This window comes from Sander vitreus, chromosome 8 (assembly GCF_031162955.1).
Source record: "Sander vitreus isolate 19-12246 chromosome 8, sanVit1, whole genome shotgun sequence".
NCBI classification, from domain to species: Eukaryota; Metazoa; Chordata; class Actinopteri; order Perciformes; family Percidae; genus Sander; species Sander vitreus.
In genome coordinates, this window is record NC_135862.1 from 28,425,439 (window position 1) to 28,446,331 (window position 20,893).

General features: G+C 42.0%; 1 protein-coding gene across 1 annotated transcript in view; it reads right to left on the minus strand.

The window, feature by feature from the left end:
• Positions 1-20,893, minus strand: part of kiaa1549la (KIAA1549-like a) — a 248,641-nt gene that overhangs the window by 29,312 nt on the left and 198,436 nt on the right. The window contains exons 15-18 of the mRNA XM_078258059.1: positions 17,595-17,719; positions 11,355-11,575; positions 1,644-1,776; positions 179-399 (exon numbers count right to left, since the gene is read on the minus strand). Of these exons, the coding sequence (XP_078114185.1) occupies positions 179-399; positions 1,644-1,776; positions 11,355-11,575; positions 17,595-17,719 (700 nt within the window). The remainder of the gene's footprint in view (positions 1-178; positions 400-1,643; positions 1,777-11,354; positions 11,576-17,594; positions 17,720-20,893) is intronic.

Below are 20,893 nucleotides of genomic sequence, written 5' to 3' on the forward strand. Positions count from 1 at the left end.
TAGTGTACTGTATAAAATCAAGCAGACATGTTCAGAAAATCTACTACAACCTACAGCTCGTGGTGGGATGTACACTCTTAAACAAATTGTGTATCATGGCAACTCTCTCTATCCTTTCCACAATACTGTAAATCAGGCATGCTAAGAAATAACTAATCTGTGAACATTATAAATTTACTTGGTTGGAGGAGAAGGGGTGGCGTGGTCCGGAGGTGCCAGGCTGAAGGCGTTGCCCAGCAACATATGCATCTGCGTGCGGACCTCATCAATGGAAGGCTGAGAGCTGAGTGTGGAGGAGTCGGAGCCACGGTGAGCTTTCACCCCAAGGCTGACACCTCCGTAACCCAGAGAGCTCATCAGACGGTCCACATTGGTCTCCCCAAACGGTTCTGGCTCACCCTGCAGAGCACACACATACGTATGTAATAAACTAGCATCTGAGTGTATTTTCATATAGTCTTTTGGATTTATTAAGTACTAAGTCACTGGACTGTTTTGTCTATTTTTTTGTCTGACATGTCCCTCTATCAATATCACCTGTATGTTTAACAACTGGATTTAATTTAACAGTATCAATTATTCAATTCAATTTTATGTATAGTGTCAAATCATAACAGACGTGTCAGGACACTTAAACGGAGTAGGTCTAGACCACACTCCATAATTAACAAAGACCCAACAATTCCCCCAAGAGCATGCTTTTGGTGCGACAGCGGCATACAGAAGTGGATATTGTTATTGTTTGGGGTAGGGAGAATGCAAAAAAACACCAGAATTTAAAGTAGAGAGAGACATCCTACTTATATAGGTATACGTTATATACCTACACTGTATCAGTACACACACACACACACACACAACATACTGCTGTCCTTGTGCCATTTCAAACAGTTTGATGCATCCAAGGCTATTAACCGCTATCAAGTCTTCCATCTGAAACCATGAATAGGCTAAAATCATATTCAGAGTCATTGACATTTAGCTAAGTAGCACGACCGCTGCATAAAGAGATTTCATTCACTCTATCTCCACCATTTTCTTCCTTTTTCCATCTTCTGCTGCCGTTAAAATGAAGTGCATTTTCTCTAATCTTTTGTCATTTACTCTCTTTCTGTATTACTTCCCTTTGTCTTTATCTTTCTTTTTTTGGTGCAGGTTTATAAAGTTCATTGAAAGGTGATTTGTTAATCCTCAATGTGTAAGCTCACAGCATCAGAGTTGGAGTGAAGGAGGAAAAGAAAGGATTAAAGTTATAAATGCTCTCAGAAGATTATTTTATTCGTTTGACAAAGTGGCAAAGCTTTACATTGCCACAACTATCATGTGAGCTTTTTGGAAGAAGGATCCATCCACGGTTTCATTATCGCGCTGTATGACTCACCTGGTCAGAGTTTGAACCTCAGCTGCTTTATTACAGTTTCTTACAGGATCCAACTTCAAAATTCTTTAAAGCTATGCATGGTCTTGCCTCTCCTTGAATATCTCCTACAGTAAATCCCTCAAATCCTCTACTCACTCGATACAGTCTTTTCCTGTATCTGACATGTTTTTCTAACCTAATTTCTGGCTCAGTGTTTTAAAATACAACAAATAACATTGACACGGCATTCATCAGAAGATCCATGACTTGTCCAGTTTCTCACATCATAGCCGTTGTTCCGGATGCCCCTCCTGGATCTTTCTCTCAGCACCAGTAGGTCCATCTCTGTCTCTACTGGGCTTGGGCTGCTCAGAGACTGCCTGCTCCAATAGGTGGGCTCCCGTGGGTGGGAGTACCTGATGGACAGGTGTAAAACAAAACACTCTAAAAAACTGTAACTACAGCTCAGGACCATACAGTAAATGTTAAATGAACTGCATTTATATAGAGCTTTTCCAGTCTTTACCCAAAGCGCTCTACTCTACATTCACACACTGGTGGCCGAGGCTACCATACAAGGTGCCACCTGCACATCAACATAACATTAACACATATTTTTACCGAAGGACATTTCAGCATGTAGACTGCAGTCTGCAGTATTGTATATCTGGGTATCTTATTCCCTCCCAGTTAAAAGACCTTGTTAAAGTTAATTTGGATGCATTCTTGCATAAAATCTCGTGATGTTAATAGATGGGTGACTTTCAATCTCTCAATAGCAGGGAAGGTCAATGTTATTGTGATATCTTCAGATATCCATTAATAATGCAGACACTTCAGTTTCCGTCGAGCTAGCTTTATTGCAGGCAACACTTTGGTAACGTTACAACTTGACCTACATGGGGTATTTACTCTACGGTCTAGTCCTTATAACCAATACAATGGAGCCCCTACTGGTCGTAGGATGTAATACCATTCAACAGTCACTACATAAAATCCTTCCCTCCTTAAATGGGAACTACTCTGTTACTCAAAATGTCGTGGGGCAGCTGTCCTTGGGGTGTTTGTGTCTGTTTCTCTCTCCCCTTTTCCCTCTCTGTCTGTTTTGTCGGAGCGGTGGAATATAGGTCAAGGAGCGTGGCCGGGCGATCTACCTACCTGCACTGCTGCTGGCGATTCTTCCATCTCATCTGCCCAGCTGTTGCTGATTCTCCTAATCACGGCTGCAGTATTTAGCCCGGTTGGAACCTGCATTCGGCGCCAGACCGTTACGATTACCAAAGTAGTAACTTGGCTCTTTGTTGTTGAATTACGTTGTGACTCCTGTAAGTTTTTTGCCTTCCTTTTTGTTCCTCGTGCTCCGCACTCATCTGTTTCTCCTCTCTTCATTCAGACCGACACTACTACACCTGTTTGCCGTTTGCCGCTGTTCTACCAGCTCCTCGCCTCTCTGCCGTGCCACCCTCAGCTGGGATCCCTGTGAATGTTTTGGACACACTACACTCTGCTTCGCCCGCTGCTATCCTGTCCCCACCACCAGCGCTGCAAGCTGTCCCTGCCTTCATTGCCTTTTTTTTTGGTGAACATTCATTAAAAGACACTTAAATCTACCTCTCTGTGTCCGTGTCGTGATCCTCTGTGTTCTGGGTCTTAGCCACAGCTGTAACACAAAACCTGGTTTTCTTCCCACACTTACAGAAAACAACAACAAACAAAGGTGACTTAATTTCGAAACACCCATCAGTGTATCATTCCTCCCACCCCTAGTTCTTTTACTAACACAGTCTGTCGTTGTGACAACACAGAGACACTTCAAAAACATAAACTTGGACACCTTGAACATTTCAGTCCCAAAACAAGTATCCTGAAAAAAAAGAAGTGATGCTAAGTAAATCTGGCAAATCTAGCGTACATTTTACACAAAATAATGTCTCATCTTTGCATCACTAACATGTCCATCACTAACATGTCCCTCATTTTACAAAGTCCTTCATAAAAGCTGGTGGTCTCCTGTTCCTGTGAGGTCGGATCAACACCTTAGTTGGCGAACCACCAGGTGCAGTGCCCTCTTTGTCATGTTTCACCATGGGCACAACTTTGTCATCCACCTGCAGTATTGGTGTCCTTTGTCTCTATGCTGGTCACTGGTGGTAGTGCTGCACACTAGCTCGGACAGATGGATGGAATGGATTGTCTGTGGTGGAAGTAAACAAACTTGCGGTGAGAGCTTCTGTGGATGTGTCGAGTCAAAGTCTGAGCTGTTTGATGACTGGGATGCAGGATGGAATGGAGTAGTTGGAGATATCGACCAGTTGCAGAGTTGAATATTTGAGCATGATGCCGAGCGGAGGGACTGAGAGCTCCGTGATAGCAGTTAGCCGTGGACTAGGGGCACAGAGGTAGATGAATGATGCGAGTGCCAAAATGATCCACGGCATGACAGGAGGAGATGAAAGTCCAGTCTCGGTCACGGCTTGCATCTGCTGGAGGTTGCCTGTGAGGAGGTAGGCAATCAGATTAGCCGCTGTAGCAGCTAGCATTAGCCGCCACGCGTTGGGTGAACGAGGGTAGCCAGCTAACGGCTAACCGACGAGGCGACAGTCCGGTTGAGGAGCCCAAGCGGCTTCGGGAACCAGCTGAGAGGCTGTCCAGAGGTAGAGAGGCTGTCCAAAGGTAGGGGTACAGCGAATACAAACAAGCAGGAACACAAGAGGCAATAGCAGACGGAGAAGTGGCGAATAAACAGCGCCAGCGTCCTCTCACGTCACATGTTCTTTCCTGGAGAATAAAGCTCTGTATAGCTTTGTCTCCAGTGTATCACCTGTACTCTTTTTCTGAGGTCTTTGAAAGTTTGTACAGCTCTTTCGGCCAAGCCGTTAGATGAGGGGTGATATGGGTACACATCTATCCACAATCACTAAAAATATTTTACCCATAAAAATACCTGCATAGTCTATCTGTAGTCTTCTCCAAGGTTTCTCAGGCCACTCCCATGGGTGGAGCGGTGCACATGGAGGTGCCTTTTTGTTTTCTTGGCATGTAGTGCATGCTTTGACCTTGTTCTTGATGTCTGTGTCCATTTGAGGCCACCACATGTAACTCCTTGCCAGGCCTTTCATGCGGCTCATCCCTGGGTGTGACTGATGCAGCTGTTCCATCGTGAGAACTCGTCCAATCTCTGGTATCACATCTCTGGTATCACATCCATCCTGCACACTCAGCTCCTGTTGTCTCTGTTTATAGGGTATGAAGTCTCTGTCTAGATTGTTTGGCCAACCTCTTCGTACATACTCACATACCCTTGACAGTATTGGATCTTTAGTTTTCCATTTCTGCATCTGGTCTGAGTTGGTTAGTGGACTCTGCTCCAACATTAATACCCATTCTTCTGATGGTGGACTTCCGGGTGTCTCTGGCAGTGGGATACAGCTAAGCGCATCTGCGTTACCATTGTCTTTACCCGCTCTGTAAAGGATTACGTACTCATATGCTCTTAGTAGTACAGCCCATCTCATTATCCTCTGTGGTACAGCTTTCATCTCATGGAATAAGCTTATCAATGGTTTGTGATCTGTGTAAATCACAAATTTCCTGCCATACGTAGTACTTGTGAAAGTACTTGTGAAAATACTGTACTCCAAAAATGACAGCTAATCCCTCTTTATCTAGCTGGGAATAGTTCTTTTCTGCAGCGGTCAGTGTTCTTGATACAAACCCTGTGGGTTTCTCCTCTCCATCTGCCATACGGTGAGCAAGCACCGATCCCACCCCGTATGGAGACACATCATCACGCACATGACAGAATCAGTTCTTTTTTTTCATCATAGTGTACTGTAACCAAGGTTACACTGTTGGATTGCAAAAGTTCTTTTGACTGTTCAAAAGCCTTGACTTGTTCTGTTTCCCAATACCACTGTACATCCTTTCTCAACAGTTTATGCAGAGGTGCCAGTAATGTGGACAAATTTGGTAGGAACTTGTAAAAATTCAACAATCCCAAATAAGCTTTGAGTTCAGTCACTGAGGTGGGTGTTGGTGCCTCCTTCACAGCTTTCATCTTCGCTGGCAGTGGATGCAGCCCTGTCTTGTCCACCCAATGACCTAAGAATGTCACTTCCTTCTTCATAAACTGGCACTTGCTTCTTTTCAAGCGTAATCCAGCATTCTCCACTCGTTGCAGCACTTGGTCCAATGTCTGAAGGTGATCTTTGTCATTCTCTCCCGTCAAAATGATGTCATCAAGGTATACTGCCACATTTTCAATTCCCTGCAGTACACACTCCATGGTACGCTGAAAGATGGCTGGGCTGGAACTAACTCCAAAAGGTAGCCTTGTGTATGTGAAAAGCCCCTTATGTGTGTTCACAATGACATACTTTCTCAACTCTTCATCCAAGACAATCTGTTGATAGGCATGGCTCATGTCTAACTTGGTGTATTTCTCTCCCCCAGTTAAACAGGCTATCATGTCCTCCATTCTTGGTGTAGGGTACTGTTCAATGGGTGACCCCACAAATTCTTGTGTTGGAGCCTGGTTTGAGGACTGGTACAATGGGTGCCGCCCATTCTGAAAGCTTCACTGGCTCTATAATTTTCTCCTGTAAGAGCCTCTCCAAGTCCTGCTCCACTTTCTTTTTCATGGCAATAGGTACTCATCTTGGCTTATAGAAGCAGAGTGTTGCGTCACAGGCTGCATGTATTGCAGCTGTTGCCGTGGCCCTGGTCCGCGCCCTGCTATGCCCTGCTACACCTTGCTACGCTCTACAGTGCACTGCTACGCCCTACTACGTCCTCTATGCCCTGCAGTGCCCTGTAACGCCCTGCAGTGCCTGCTACGCCATGAACTACTACAACTACTATTTCTAGTCATAGTTCCATTATCTTTATTGTGACTATAATTGCCACTGTTCATCACACCCCCAACCGGCACCGTCATACAATGCCTACCAAGAGCCTGGGTCAGTCCGAGGTTTCTCCCTAAAAGGAAGTTTTCCTCACCACCCAAGGTTTCTCCCTAATAGGAAGTTTCTCCTCGCCACTGTCACACTAAATGCTTGCTCTTGGGGGAATTACTGGAATTGTTGGGTCTTTATGAATTAGTGTGTGGTCTAGACCTACTCTATCTGTAAAGTGTCTTGAGATAACTCTTGTTATGATTTGATACTATAAATAAAATTGAATGTATTTTTGCTGTGAAGCCCTTTAACATCCCTAGCTCATCCTTAAACACAGTTTCATATTTGTTACATTTTGTCCATGTACTTTGAGCTCTTTTTGAATAGGCTCTTCTCTGGGGATGGCTATCTCTTCATCTATGCTGTACATGGTCATGTTACTAGCCTTCATGTGATACACAGTCAAAACCTCCTCAGTTTCACTATCATCCCCTTCACCTTATATGAAATTAGCTCTCTTGCAGAACTTACTCTGTCCACCTTTACCTTATATGGTCTTTTCTTTTTGCCCTATTTTGGTTCTGCCGGCTCTTTTTATGTGCCCCACCTTCCCACAGTTATGATACTTCTCATTAGCAAACCTGCAGTCTTTAGCCAAGTGGCTGTCACGTCATATCTGTAGCATTTCCTCGCGCCTGGCTGTGGTTTTGCGCGGGCGTTGCACACCTTGTTCACTGAACCCATGGTTCGGTTCCACTTGCTATGTTCTTGCATGCCATGCAAGTCCACAATATCCCTGTTAGCTGCTTCTATGGCTTGTGCAAACTTGAGCGCTCTCTTAAAAAGTCAATCCGTCCTCCGACAGCAGTCTCCGCTGTATTCTGTCGTCATTTATCCCGCAAATCAGACGGTCTCGCAGCATCATCATCAACGAATCACCAAAGTTACAGTCCTGCGCTAGCTTTCTCAGTTCTGCTACGTATTCACTCACATTTTCATCCGGCTTCCTATTTCTCGTGTTGAATTTCCACCGTTGCATTATCTCACTTGGCTTAGGGTGAAAATAATGTTTCCACAGCCTCACCAGTTCAATGTGCGAACGATCTCCTGGTTTATCCGGACTGAGCAGATTCCTCATTAGTGCGTAGGTCTGGGGCCCTACTCTGCTTAGCAGCACAGCTCGTTTCTTGTCTTCATCCTCAATGTCGTTCGCCACGAAAAAATGGTCCAGAATTTCACAGTATTCCTCCCATGACTGTGACCTGCCATCAAACGGAGCCACCGCACCCACCGTAGCAACCATTCTTGCTAGCAGCACGTTGTCACTCCTTCGACTGTTAGCAATAGCTTCACTTCACTCGTTAAACAGCACGGCCGACATTTTTCTTGTCACAGGATTTTATCCTTGTCAGCCATGTGTGATATCTTCAGATATCCATTAATAATGCAGACACTTCAGTTTCCGTCGAGCTAGCTTTATTGCAGGCAACACTTTGGTAATGTTACAACATGACCTACATGGGGTATTTACTCTATGGTCTACTGCCGCTCCCTGCTCTCGGTAAACTCCTTATAACCAATACAATGGATCCCCCCTACTGGTCATAGGATATAATAGCATTCAACAGTCACTATATAAAAGTTATAAAAATGGATTGTGTTCCCAAACTGAATTACCTTATCTAATCTCTTTCTCTGGAGGTTCCCCTGTCATATTTTAAATGGTTTGACAGGATAACAAAGACATTTATATGTAATGGAAGAAAAAAAACAGTTACATTTTAATAAATTTGCAAAGACCGATTGATAGAGGAGGTTTGGATCTACCAAATATGTTGTATTATTACTATACTTTGAACTTAAGGCATCTGGCCCACTGGTCACTTCCTCCTGAGAGAGCCCCACCCTGGTATTGTATTGAGCAATCTGTTCTTACCCCATTATAGCCTTTACAAAGCCTGTCTGTTAAACTGTATGGTGCGGCAAAAACACATCCGATAATCTCTCACTTAAGTGGCCTGGCTGTTTGAACTGGATCCATATCTAAATACTTCATCAAGTGTTTGTCGAAATCCAAAGTTATGTATTGGTAGATCTCCCCTTTTTTTGGAGGGATTGGTTGGAAAAAGAAATTGTCACACTGGGGGATCTGTATCTCGGTGGCATATTGAAATCCTTTGAGGAAGTGGTACATCAATTTGGAATCCCAAGGTCTCATTTTTTAGATACTTGCAACTTTGTCATCTGTTAGTGGGGATTTTTGGATCCTGTTCTTCAGCCTCGAAGGCACTAGAATGTTTAGATAAGTTGAAATATGGAAAAGGTCATGAGACTTCTGGGTATTACACTATGCTTATGCAGAACCTGGGGGATGGAGCCTGGACAGCCCTCAAAAAGACATGGGAAAGGAATCTGAGTATTACACTGGATGATGAGGAGTGGGACAGAATCTGTAGGAATATTAAAGTGCTCATATTATGCTTTTTGGCTTTTCCCCTTACAAAGTGAAAAATCCCCAAGGGACTTACCATCTTCCAGAGAAAACAATGTTCACACACTGCTCCAAACAGCTCTACTGTAGTCCAGCCTTTACTTCCGTGACGAACGTGCGTCACTTTGTAACACGTTATAATGCTTGCCTAGCTGCTAGCATGGCACGCCCTCATACTCTGCAACTGACTAGCTAGCAGTACTTACCTAGATACTGCGCATGTGTGACTCCTAACAATGATGGAACAGAAGTACGATGCCTCACTCAATAGCTAAAACAGAGAGCTCAACACACAGGGTGAAAAGAGGAGCTGCAGCAATGTGCAGTACAACAAAGATGTAGTGTTTTCTGAAAATTAAACCACATAAACCTATTCTGGTACAACCTCTAAATACAATTATGAACCTGAAAATGAGCATAATATGAGCACTTTAAAAAAATATGTCACGGGATGTGAGGGTGCACCTCATTTAGTTCAAGATTATGCATCGCTTCTATTGGACTCCCTCCAGATTGTTTAGAATTGGTCTGAAAGACACACCAAATTGTTGGAAATGTAAGACAGAGGATGGCCAATTACTTCATGTCCTATGGTCCCGTGATAAGGTCCAGGAATTTTGGACCTGGATATATGATAACCTATTTGGATTGAAGGGACCCAGGTTCCATTCAGCCCAAGATTATTTCTTCTGGGAGATGGGTCAATCCTAAGTGGGATGGATAAGCACATAAGAAGCTGGGTTCAGACTAGTTTGATGATAGCCAGACAGATTATTTTAAGAGGATGAAAGAATGAAGGGGTGCCATCAATCCAGGAGTGGGCTTGTGAGATGGCTAGGATGGCAGCATTTGATAAAATGTCATATAAACAGTTTGCCAGATTGGATGTGTATGCTAGAAAATGGGGAAAGTACCTAAGCTTTCTGGAGGGCTCCTAAGAAGCTTTATGCTGGGGAGAGACGTGATGGGCTTATGGTGTTGTCATATGTTTATTTGATTTATGGTTTTTGTCTATTTTGTTACTATTTTGTATAGTAGTATAGTATTGTATAGTATTTTTGAATACTGTAGTTACTGTGTCATCTTTTCTTGATTCTTGTCTGGGTGGGTGGTGATGATGAAAGGGGGGGATATATGCTCATGTTGTGAATTGTATGTTTTGTTTGTTTAAAAAAAGAAAGAAGTTGTTAATCACAAAAATAGAATGTCCGTGTGTGTGTGTGTGTGTGTGTGTGTGTGTGTGTGTGTGTGTGTGTGTGTGTGTTTGTCTTGTTCCTGGCTTTGTGGTGTATTTGACCTTCTGCATGACTCTTCTGCCAATATGAGCTACGTTATGAGAGCTGCAATGATGATTGTGTAAACCCTGCCTGTTGGCCGGTATTTGAAATGCGTGTAGTGGGCTAATCCTAGTTTTATGGTGGTTTTGTATCGGTAACTTCAGTGCAAAAAAACATGAATCAATCTCTCTTTCTCTTGCTCGCTCACTCGCTCTCTAAGTGGGAACCTAGGCGTTGGCGGGCGGTACTGTGAAATAGACTCCTGCCGGTGCCTATGCACAGTTACATTATGTTTTACAGTGGACATTTGTAGTTAACTGATTAGTAAAACCTTTTTTTATGCTGCATTTGGCTGATCGTTTAACACCCTTTGTATCATGCACTAAGTGGTACATTCTGCATGGCTTTCTCACTCTCAAAACAGCCTAATTAGGCCTAAGAGTTTACCTCGTATGTATGAGATGTTATCTCATATCTCATACGTAGCATATACACTTTCAGATGTTATCTACTACGTAGAAGATAAACTTAGGTTTTGGACAACATTGCCCGCAAAGAATTTTTATTCACCTTGCCTTTCAGGACTTTCGGAAAAACATTATTTTGACCAAATTCTTAAATATATAAAGATTTACAAGAAAGATGACAAGTGACATGTGATTAAAATGGACACTGAGCATGAGCAGGAATTCATTTAGGCCAATTCACAATTTTACATAAAAACCCTAGTACTGCATGCTGTCGTGTTTCTGCATTTTGAATCCCAGACAGATCAATCAGATTTTCCGTTTAACTTTCAGAAGGCAAATAAGTTCTTGTCTTTGCCTAAACAGCAAATATAAAATCATTATTGAACTGTGTAAAGGTTGAATGTGTTAAATCAGTTAGAGACAAAACTAAGAGATATAACAGACACTTATCTTTATGAACTGTAAAATATTAATGTGCTGACCAAAAATCACCCATCACTACTCACTCCCTATGTGTTGCTTAGCAACTATGTTTTACATCTACAGTAGATCTATAATTCTTGGTGGAACATTGTAAAGCACTTTTAGCAGTAAAATAGTTGAGATAAAATGGAACAAAACCAGAATATGTCATATAAATGTAATCCTCTAATTTTGGGACTGTCAAACATTTCTACATAACTGCCATAATGTTTGGTGATTTTGGTTAATTATTTGTATTTGTTTAACCAGGGCAATGCAGTTATGGCCAATAAAGCTGTGAGTAAAGGAACATTCTTATGTTTTCAATGATGACGTGCATTAAATTATATTCAGAAAAATAACTCCTATTTTTTCTGGTATCTACTGTGTACTCCATACCTCTTATGACAGCCTGCGAAGGATGCCCTCTTTTCCTCAGCAGTCATTGGCTCCTTGACCCCGTTGTCGTGCCGACTGTGCCTGGTGTCATGGTGACTGTAACCATGGCTGCCACCCTCAGAAAGTGAGAACTCTCCATAGCCCTTCCTCTGGGCCTTCTGCCGCAGTTTGTTCCTGTAGTGCTCAATGTCAGACTTTTGTTTCAGCCCGCCATGGTTTGCCTGCAAACAATCCATATTGATTTCAAGCAATTGTATTTACCTGGCTCTATCCGCTTAGAGGCAACCAATTGAGAGCATTTTTTATGATGAACTGTTTCATTTTTGAAAATGTTTTTGTCCTTTCTTTCTAGCGCAATCACTTGTGTTTGTGTTGCAATCAGTGTGTTTTAACAAGCATTCCCGACAGTTCATAATCAGAGAATGTGTCACACCCTAAACATGATATTTTCTACTAATGCACACTTAATCAATTAATCGATTTTCTGATCTAATGTTAAAAGATTGAGGGATAATCAGCCTGTGTATCACAGTTCCAGCTGCAGAGAGGTGAGAGTTAGCAACCCTGATTCATCTAAAACTTTTAGAATACTATTTCATCCATTACTCTAGCTAGTTATTTCAATCATTTATCTGGTAATTAACTAATCAACTATTTAGACTTCTCTGATCGCTTGCTGACTAGTTTCAATGCACTCTCAATCACAACAACTAGTGCTCTGGTGTTACAGCTCACTCACTATGTGGATATCTTTTTTTAAGTAGTAATTTCTAGTTCTTCAAATTAGTTGTAGTAGTCAAACACAATTTTTCCAAAAAAAACCTGGCAACTGAAGAAGTATCCCCTGGCATACAATTACCCCTGTTTGGGAACCACTGACATGAAGCAACAACAGTTCCAAACATAAACATGACCAAACAATATGACATCTGAAAACATCTGCCATATTAAAGCTGGAGTCTCTAACTTTGGTCACCCCCTCTGGCAGTGAGAGTTATTACACAAACACTATTGACATGTGAAGAACTGTAAGCGAGTGAGAAAGTTAGTTGTCAGCACTCCGTGTACTGCTCATGTAACAATAATGTTGTGGAGTTATTAAACTACTGCACTCATTCTGAGTACAAATCATGGATGTAAAATCAGAACTGGATACGGTGCTGCTGCTTAGCCTTGCAGCCTCTTTTTTTTCCAGAGGACACTCACAGTATTGCAATGAAAAATCCCCCTGCGGGCCAAATTTTTTGTTTTTCTCTATAGACCACCATTATAATAGAAAAGCCTGTAAAATTGATGACAGGGCACCTCAAACTGCAAACAAGGTCCGTTATGACTCTTTCTATTCAGAATTTTTAATCCATGGACTTTTTCTATTTGAAAAACCTTTCTCAAGCCATGAAAAGCGATTTAAAAAACCTGTGATGTCACCACTATGTAAAGCCTACAGTCTATGAGAACTTGTGGACGTGGCCAGCAGGAAAAAAATTCTAAGGTTTGGCAGAAACCGAACCCCGTCAAAAAGCCCAATATTCGGCCAAATCCAAAGCCGAATCCCGGATTTGGTCCAGTTATTATTATACATCCATGGTACAAATAAGCTGTATCGGCATCCTTCTGGTGCGCCAGCACAGGACTGACACTACTCCGGTATACTGGAAATACAGAAAGTTTTCCCTGGCGGTAATAGGGTTAATCAGCATTGTGTGAACTTCGTGAACTTGGCAAAGGCTTGAATGTAAACGACATGCTCATCATGCCCGATGAGTGTGAAGTACAACTATCAACTTTATACGGTAGCCAACAGGGGCAAACGCACTGCAACTTAATGAAACGTGCAAATAGACAGAGAGAGAGCCGGGGCACGTTCAATCTCAACGGTGTGCACCGTTGTGAAATGGTGTACAACTGCTTTGAGATCATCGACTGTAAATATTAAGTCTATGTTTGAGATATGTGTTCTCTCATTTGGTGGTTGTGTCTGTAGTTTATTGGCTCAGGTCCCAGGTGATACCAAATCAGCAGAGACGTGTCTGTAAACTCATGGCAATAAAAAGGCAGAGCACTCTCTCCCTGTGGGGTCGAATATCAAGTTGTTCCACTTAGCGCTCCCCCTAGAGGCCTGAAGAACTTCCGTTGTGTAATATGCAGCGTTTTTTTTTTTTGCATTTGTTTTCAGGGCTTGTGTGCTTTTCTTTTTGCATCGTTTCTTTATTCGCAGCGCGTTTGTGTATTTGGTTGTGTTGTGTGTATTTGCAGCACGTTTGCTAAATGCTGCAAATGTGTTGTCAAATTTATGAAGATGTTTTCTTAATTTGCTTGTGTTTTGTCTATTTGTGTGTATTTCATTAAGTTGCAGTGCGTTTGCCCCTGTCGGCCACCGTAACATTAGGACTGAGAAGATGTGATATGTAAAAGTTCCGCATTCTGGCTTTAATGCACACAGCCACCAAATGCTGCTGTGTGACTCATGATGATGATGTTCTAGTTATTGTTCTGCCCTATACTGTCAGTGCTGCAGACTTACCTCACAGCTGAGTGCTATAAAGCCTTGATGGTGTGTGTACATTACGTATATTTGTGTATGTGGACTAGTGGCGGATCTAGAACATTTTTTACATGGGGTGGCAAAGGGGTAGCAAGAGATCTTGGCAGGGTGGCAGGGGAAGACGGTACATGGGAACCCCCATATGTAAATGCACTGCTATGCCCTACTATGCCCAGCAACACCCTGCTACACCCTGAACTGCTACATTTATTATTTCTAGTCATAGTTCTATTATCTTTATTGTTACTATAATTGCCACCGTTCATCATACCAACTGCTATAATTATTATGAATCATAATTCTCTGTATCTGTATCTGTCTCTGTGTCCCAACCGGCAGCAGCAGATAGCTGCTCACCAAGAGCCTGGGTCTGTCTGAGGTTTCTGCCCAAAAGGAAGTTTTTCCTCGCCACTGTTGCACCAAATGCTTGCTCGTGGGGGAATTGTTGGGTCTTTGTAAATTATAGTGTGGTCTAGACCTACTCTATCTGTAAAGTGTCTTGAGAAGAGTGAACTCTTGTTACGATTTGATACAATAAATACAATTGAATTTAACTGAATTTGAATTAAATGGCTTGATCATATTTACTGATACAGACAAATAGAACAGAAAATAGAACATAATGTGTCTTATTTTATCAGTAATTATGATCAAACAAAAGAGATGCTATGATAGAGAAACTGTAAAACATAATTAGATAATCTATGTATATATGTAAATCTGTACATATCTAACCCTATAACATATACAACAGAATAGAAATAGCCCAAAACTGAAAACATGCCATTTTACTGCGTGACATGACATGTTATGCTACTGTACTGCAATTTATATGGAAGGAGAATATAAACAAACCATATGGTCCAGGGGTAATGACAGGCCTCTTCCCCCCTGTCTTTTTCATCTGCCTCCTCCTGATCACTCTCTGCCTCTGTCCCTCTCTCTGAATCTGCAAACACCTCTCTCCTCTTCATCCCTCACAGTCAATTCTTCCTTTCCCTCTTCTTTTCACTTATTTCTGCATCTCCTTCTGTGGTCTTCTCCTGCTCTGACCCGCCTGGTCTCGCCAGTTTACTGCCTTCTCCTTCTTCATTCCCCTCCTTCTCTTCCTCCTGTGCACTACTCTGAATTTTCTTGGCTGGCAATATCCCCACTTTTAGGCTTCAGTTAATATCTCCATCTAATCTGGCCTGCAAACTTCAAGATGTGAAAAGCACTGGTTATCCTTGTATTACATTACACTGTAGGGCCCTCTGGCTATGTAGCATAACAAACATAACATCAGAAGAGATGTACAGTGGGGAGAACAAGTATTTGATACACTGCAGATTTTGCAGGTTTTCCCACTTACAAAGCATGTAGAAGTCTGTAATTTTTATCATAGGTACTCTTCAACTGTGAGTGACGGAATCTAAAACAAAAATCCAGAAAATCACATTGTATGATTTTTAAGTAATTCATTTGCATTGTATTGCATGACATAAGTATTTGATACATCAGAAAAGCAGAACTTAATATTTGGTACAGAAACCTTTGTTTGCAATTACAGAGATCATACGTTTCCTGTAGTTCTTGACCAGGTTTGCACACACTGCAGCAGGGATTTTGGCCCACTCCTCCATACAGACCTTCTCCAGATCCTTCAGATTTCGGGGCTGTCGCTGGGCAATATGGACTTTCAGCTCCCTCCAAAGATTTCCTATTGGGTTCAGGTCTGGAGACTGGCTAGGCCACTCCAGTACCTTGAGATGCTTCTTACGGAGCCACTCCTTAGTTGCCCTGGCTGTGTGTTTCGTGTCATTGTCATGCCCAGCCACGACCCATCTTCAATGCTCTTACTGAGGGAAGGAGGTTGTTGGCCAAGATCTCGCAATACATGGCCCCATCCATCCTCCCCTCAATACGGTGCAGTCGTCCTGTCACCTTTGCAGAAAAGCATCCCCAAAGAATGATGTTTCCACCTCCATGCTCCATGGTTGGGATGGTGTTCTTTGGGTTGTACTCATCCTTCTTCTTCCTCCAAACACGGCGAGTGGAGTTTAGACCAAAAAGCTCTATTTGTATCTCATCAGACCACATGACCTTCTCCCATTCCTCCTCTGGATCATCCAGATGGTCATTGGCAAACTTCAGACGGGCCTGGACATGTGCTGGCTTGAGCAGGGGGACCTTGCGTGTGTTGCAGGATTTTAATCCATGATGGCGTAGTGGGTTACTAATGGTTTTCTTTGAGACTGTGGTCCCAGCTCTCTTCAGGTCATTGACCAGGTCCTGCCGTGTAGTTCTAGGCTGATCCCTCACCTTCCTCATGATCACTGATGCTCCACGAGGTGAGGTCTTGCATGGAGCCCCAGACCGAGGGAGATTGACCGTCATCTTGAACTTCTTCCATTTTCTAATAATTGCGCCAACAGTTGTTGCCTTCTCACCAAGCTGCTTGCCTATTTTCCTGTAGCCCATCCCAGCCTTGTGCAGGTCTACAATTCTATCCCTGATGTCCTTACACAGCTCTCTGGTCTTGGCCATTGTGAAGAGGTTGGAGTCTGTTTGATTGAGTGTGTGGACAGGTGTCTTTTATACAGGTAACAAGTTCAAATAGGTGCAGTTAATACAGGTAATAAGTGGAGAACAGGAGAGCTTCTTAAAGAAAAACTAACAGGTCTGTGAGAGCCGGAATTCTTACTGGTTGGTAGGTGATCAAATACTTATGTCATGCAATAAAATGCAAATTAATTATTTAAAAATCATACAATGTGATTTTCTGGATTTTTGTTTTAGATTCCATCTCTCACAGTTGAAGTGTACCTATGATAAAAAGTACAGACCTCTATGTGCTTTGTAAGTAGGAAAACCTGCAAAATCGGCAGTGTATCAAATACTTGTTCTCCCCTCTGTATTACATGCAAACAACAGTTATGTTTAGACTAGCCTTCTTAATCCCATTGTATTTGTTGTTTAACCCAGTTTGACAGTAAAGGATACCACCTGGTTTAATTTGTGCAACTTTATTGCCGTGATATGTGAGAGGAAGTGGATTTTATAGTAGGCTACTCCTTAACTAATCACATACAGATGATTGGTCTCAGCAAGCACTGTGTAGTGTGTTGTAACAACGCCACCGAAACGGCGACCCACTGTAAACGTTATGAATTCAAACATGCCAGTTTGTAATAGTTTCTATTATGCTGTTCTTATCATTACTTAAATCAAGCTAATCAAAGGGCAGAATGCTCTTACAAGTCACGAGGGGGCGAATTTACTTTTGGCTAACGTAATAGATGCACTGTTGTTGATGCTGACTCACCTTTAAAATACATTACATTTATTACAAATTTAACTTAACTTTTTAACAAATTTAATTAAATGTGTGTTTAAACTTCACCTGGGGAAACTGACTTATTCTATGGGCACTGCACTGTTCTTTGTGTGTCTGGGTTCTCCGGATGTTGTAAACACTGAAGGTGTTTCTGTATGTGCACGCTTTAGTAACTTTTTCATTTTTTATCAAATAAGTGACACATCAAACGACTAACACATCATACCGCTGTACTTGTTTTGTCACATCTCACAAATAAGTGACTTTTATTAGTATTGCCTGTTTTTTTTTCTTTTTCTTTTTACAGTTCTCTAAAATATTGTTTGAATTGCTTTATTGCCCTTGCCCCCCTGTAGATCCGCCCCCGATGTGGCCTTACCTCCACATTAAGGACAACAGAGTCTTGGCTGTGGGATGAGGAGGAGGGATAGGAGTATGTTGGCTGAGCAGTCATGGGTTTAATGGTGATGAGACGCAGAGAGCCTGAATGGTCTTCGTATGGGTCTGGGAAGAAGAAGACAAATAAGTTAGAAAGAGTTAGACAGAGACAGTACTTCCAGTAAGCTGTAAAGTTGCAATCATAGACATATCACAAATTGTGCCACAAATTCCCACAATATTCAAACGGCAATTTTGTTTAATCCTCTAAGCATAACAATAGGGGGCGTCAAATAGGGGGAAAAAGCTTGCCGATCACATCAGTTTCTAGCACCATGTAGATTGATTTAATTTGACCTTTCTTGTGTTCAAGAAACTTTTTGCCCTAGTATGAGTGGCTTACCCTCTGTTTGAGTGCATTTAAGGTTGGATTTGATGCTTGCTAGAGTTTTGTGTACTGCACTGGGCCTATTTGTCATTCTGCAGTAGGGAAGTGCAGGGAATTTTGGGAAGTCAGCAGATGATTAGCTTACTATAGCACATACAGAACTCCACTTTCCAACACCTCTAAAATGTATTTACATTTTAGATCATGTTGTAAAATGTGTAAAAAAAAACATTGATCGTTTGGACATTGTTGGAAACATTTAGGATAATACAAAAGTACACAACTCAACAAAATGTATAACATAGGTCTAGTAATTTTTTTTAAAGACATTTGAATGCAGAAAAGTTACATATTATATCTTTAAGCGAAGCTAAGCTGACTGTAGCCTTATATTGAAAGGACAAATATGAGAGTGGTATCGATCCTCACATCTATCATTTCCCAAAATGTCAAACTATTCCTTCAATGAGTCATGGCAAACTACATTGTTTCCTTGGACACAATTTGTCTATGAGTATATTGTTTTATTTTGTTGCAAATTGAGTTTTAGAAAAGTCTGGCTACAAATAAATGAAAAAACATGTTACATTTTTGTAAGTAAGGTACAGAATAAAGCATTGTAACTCAGGTATTGTTTGGGACTAGCAGCAAAAACTGTCACTGTCCCTGACTACAGGGGTTTCAAACTCATTTTAGTTCATGAGCCACATACCCCTAATTTGATCTCAAATGGGCCAAACCAGTAAACCACAACAGAAATTCTATTTGTTTCTTGTCAGCTTGATGTTGGCAAATGCAAGTTACTTCCGCTACGACAGCATTCTAAGGCCATTATAGGAAAAAAAATAAAGTTACGGACCCTGGAGAGAGGGGTAATATTCTGAGAAAAAACTCGGAATTTCTAAGATTAAAGTTGTACATTTATGGAAAAAGATCTTGGTTATTCTCTGAGATTAAAGTGGTAAGTTTGGAATTGGAATTAATTACTTCTCTGCAATTTTCACCCTTTGCAAAGTCATCCAGTGGGCCTGATTGGACCCGTTGGCGGGCCGGTTCTAGCCCATGGGCCGTATGTTTCACACCCCTGACCTAGTAAATTATAAATATAAACAACCAAACAAGAACCTAAAAAGATTGCTTGTATGTACAGTAGGTGTGTGTGTTAGACAATTTGATGTATCTGTACCAGGGTCTTCATGCACAATTCTGAAAGGCGGCTTTTCTGATTTCTTCCTGGTGTTATGTATTGTTTTTTTTCCATGCTTCCATTGGCATATGCACTCCAAAATACTGTCACTAATGTAAGATAGAATTATTGTCATGGCAACCCTCTAAATTTAGATTAGAACAATACAATACTCAACCCAGTCTCACGGCAGTTTGTGAAATGGTCATGTAATCTAATCTATTGATTTGTGTACACGGACATGTTTATCTAGTTTTTTTCATGATGGTCAGCACATTTTGTAAACTACTGTATTAAGAGCGACGGTAGCGAGTAGTATGAAAGGCCGAAAATCCGCGTAGGTTGGTTGGGGTGGTGGATGGGTCAAACAACACAGGACTTTCACCCCGGAGACCGGGGATCGTGTGCCATGTGTCACGTTTCCTTTCCCGTCGTTCTTTTCCTAAGCCAAACCGTCCCGTTGTCCCGCGTCTCGTTATTATTTTCCTAAACCCAACCCGGAATCGTGCTGTGATCACGAAAGATGCTTCCCATTGAAATACATTAGTTTAAAAAACGTGCTGACCATCCCGAAAAAAAACGAGATAAATGTGTCCGTGTAAACGTATCAATAGATAAAAAATTACGTGACCATTTAACAAATATTAATGTGTGTATGGTATTGCAGGGAGCAGCAGATGGACAGTGTTGTATTGGGTCCACTGTGACTCACTGCCTGACTGACATCATATGGCAGACTGCTTCATTGTAGGGCTACAACAGTCTGCCATTAACTCAGCTCCAAACCCACACTGTCACCACTCATACTGGCTGCAGCTAAGCCGGCTTTATTTGTTGCTGTTCCTGCACCACCTATTACCACCTATGAGTGTAACAGTTATGGGCAGGACAGGTGGCGTGACGTCACAATCAGCAGAGGCTGTGAACCATACTGGAAACATGACACTGCATGTAAATAACGTGTACTCTGAACACTGGCGGCTGCCATAAGGACAATTTCTACTACTGAGGCCATGGTTCTCAGCAGGAAACCAATGGAGTGTCTAATCCGGGTGGGGAATGTGTCCTTACCCCAAATGAAGGAGTTCAAGTACCACAGCTTTACTGCACCGCTGAGCCGGAAGGCAAAGCTCTCGATCTACCGATCAATTTTCGTTCCTACCGTCACCTATGGTCATGAAGGCTGGGTCATAACCGAAAGTCAGCACCTGAGAAGCCCTTGAAAATTGGGATTTGAGATATAGGCCTATAGTTGTTGGAAAAAGCAGTATCTAAGTTGGTTTTCTTTACTATGGGCTAGACAGCTAGAAACTAAGATAAGTACTTACATTATTAGGCTTCTCTGCTCATTGTCTTTGGATCTGCTGCCTTAAAGTTAAATTGATTGCTTTTGTTCTGCTAATTTCGCTCATTCTGCTGCTTTTTGCTGTTCTTTTTTGCTGCTCCTCCTCAGCTGTAGCCAACACCAATCACCTCCTTGTATTTAATACTGGCATTTGTGTGAAGCGGCAGCTTCATCTGACGAAGACTCGGAGGACAAAGACAAAAGAGTCTATGCAGGAGTCTTTGTGAGAGGTTAAGTGGGCTTGGTATCTTACTTGCACTGCTCAGTGTCTTTATCTGAAAATGTGCTGCTTCTCCATTTCCGTTCATGTATCCTATCGGAGATACTACAAACCTTGCATATGTTCACAACATTTCAACAACCCGACCTCTCTTACCTATC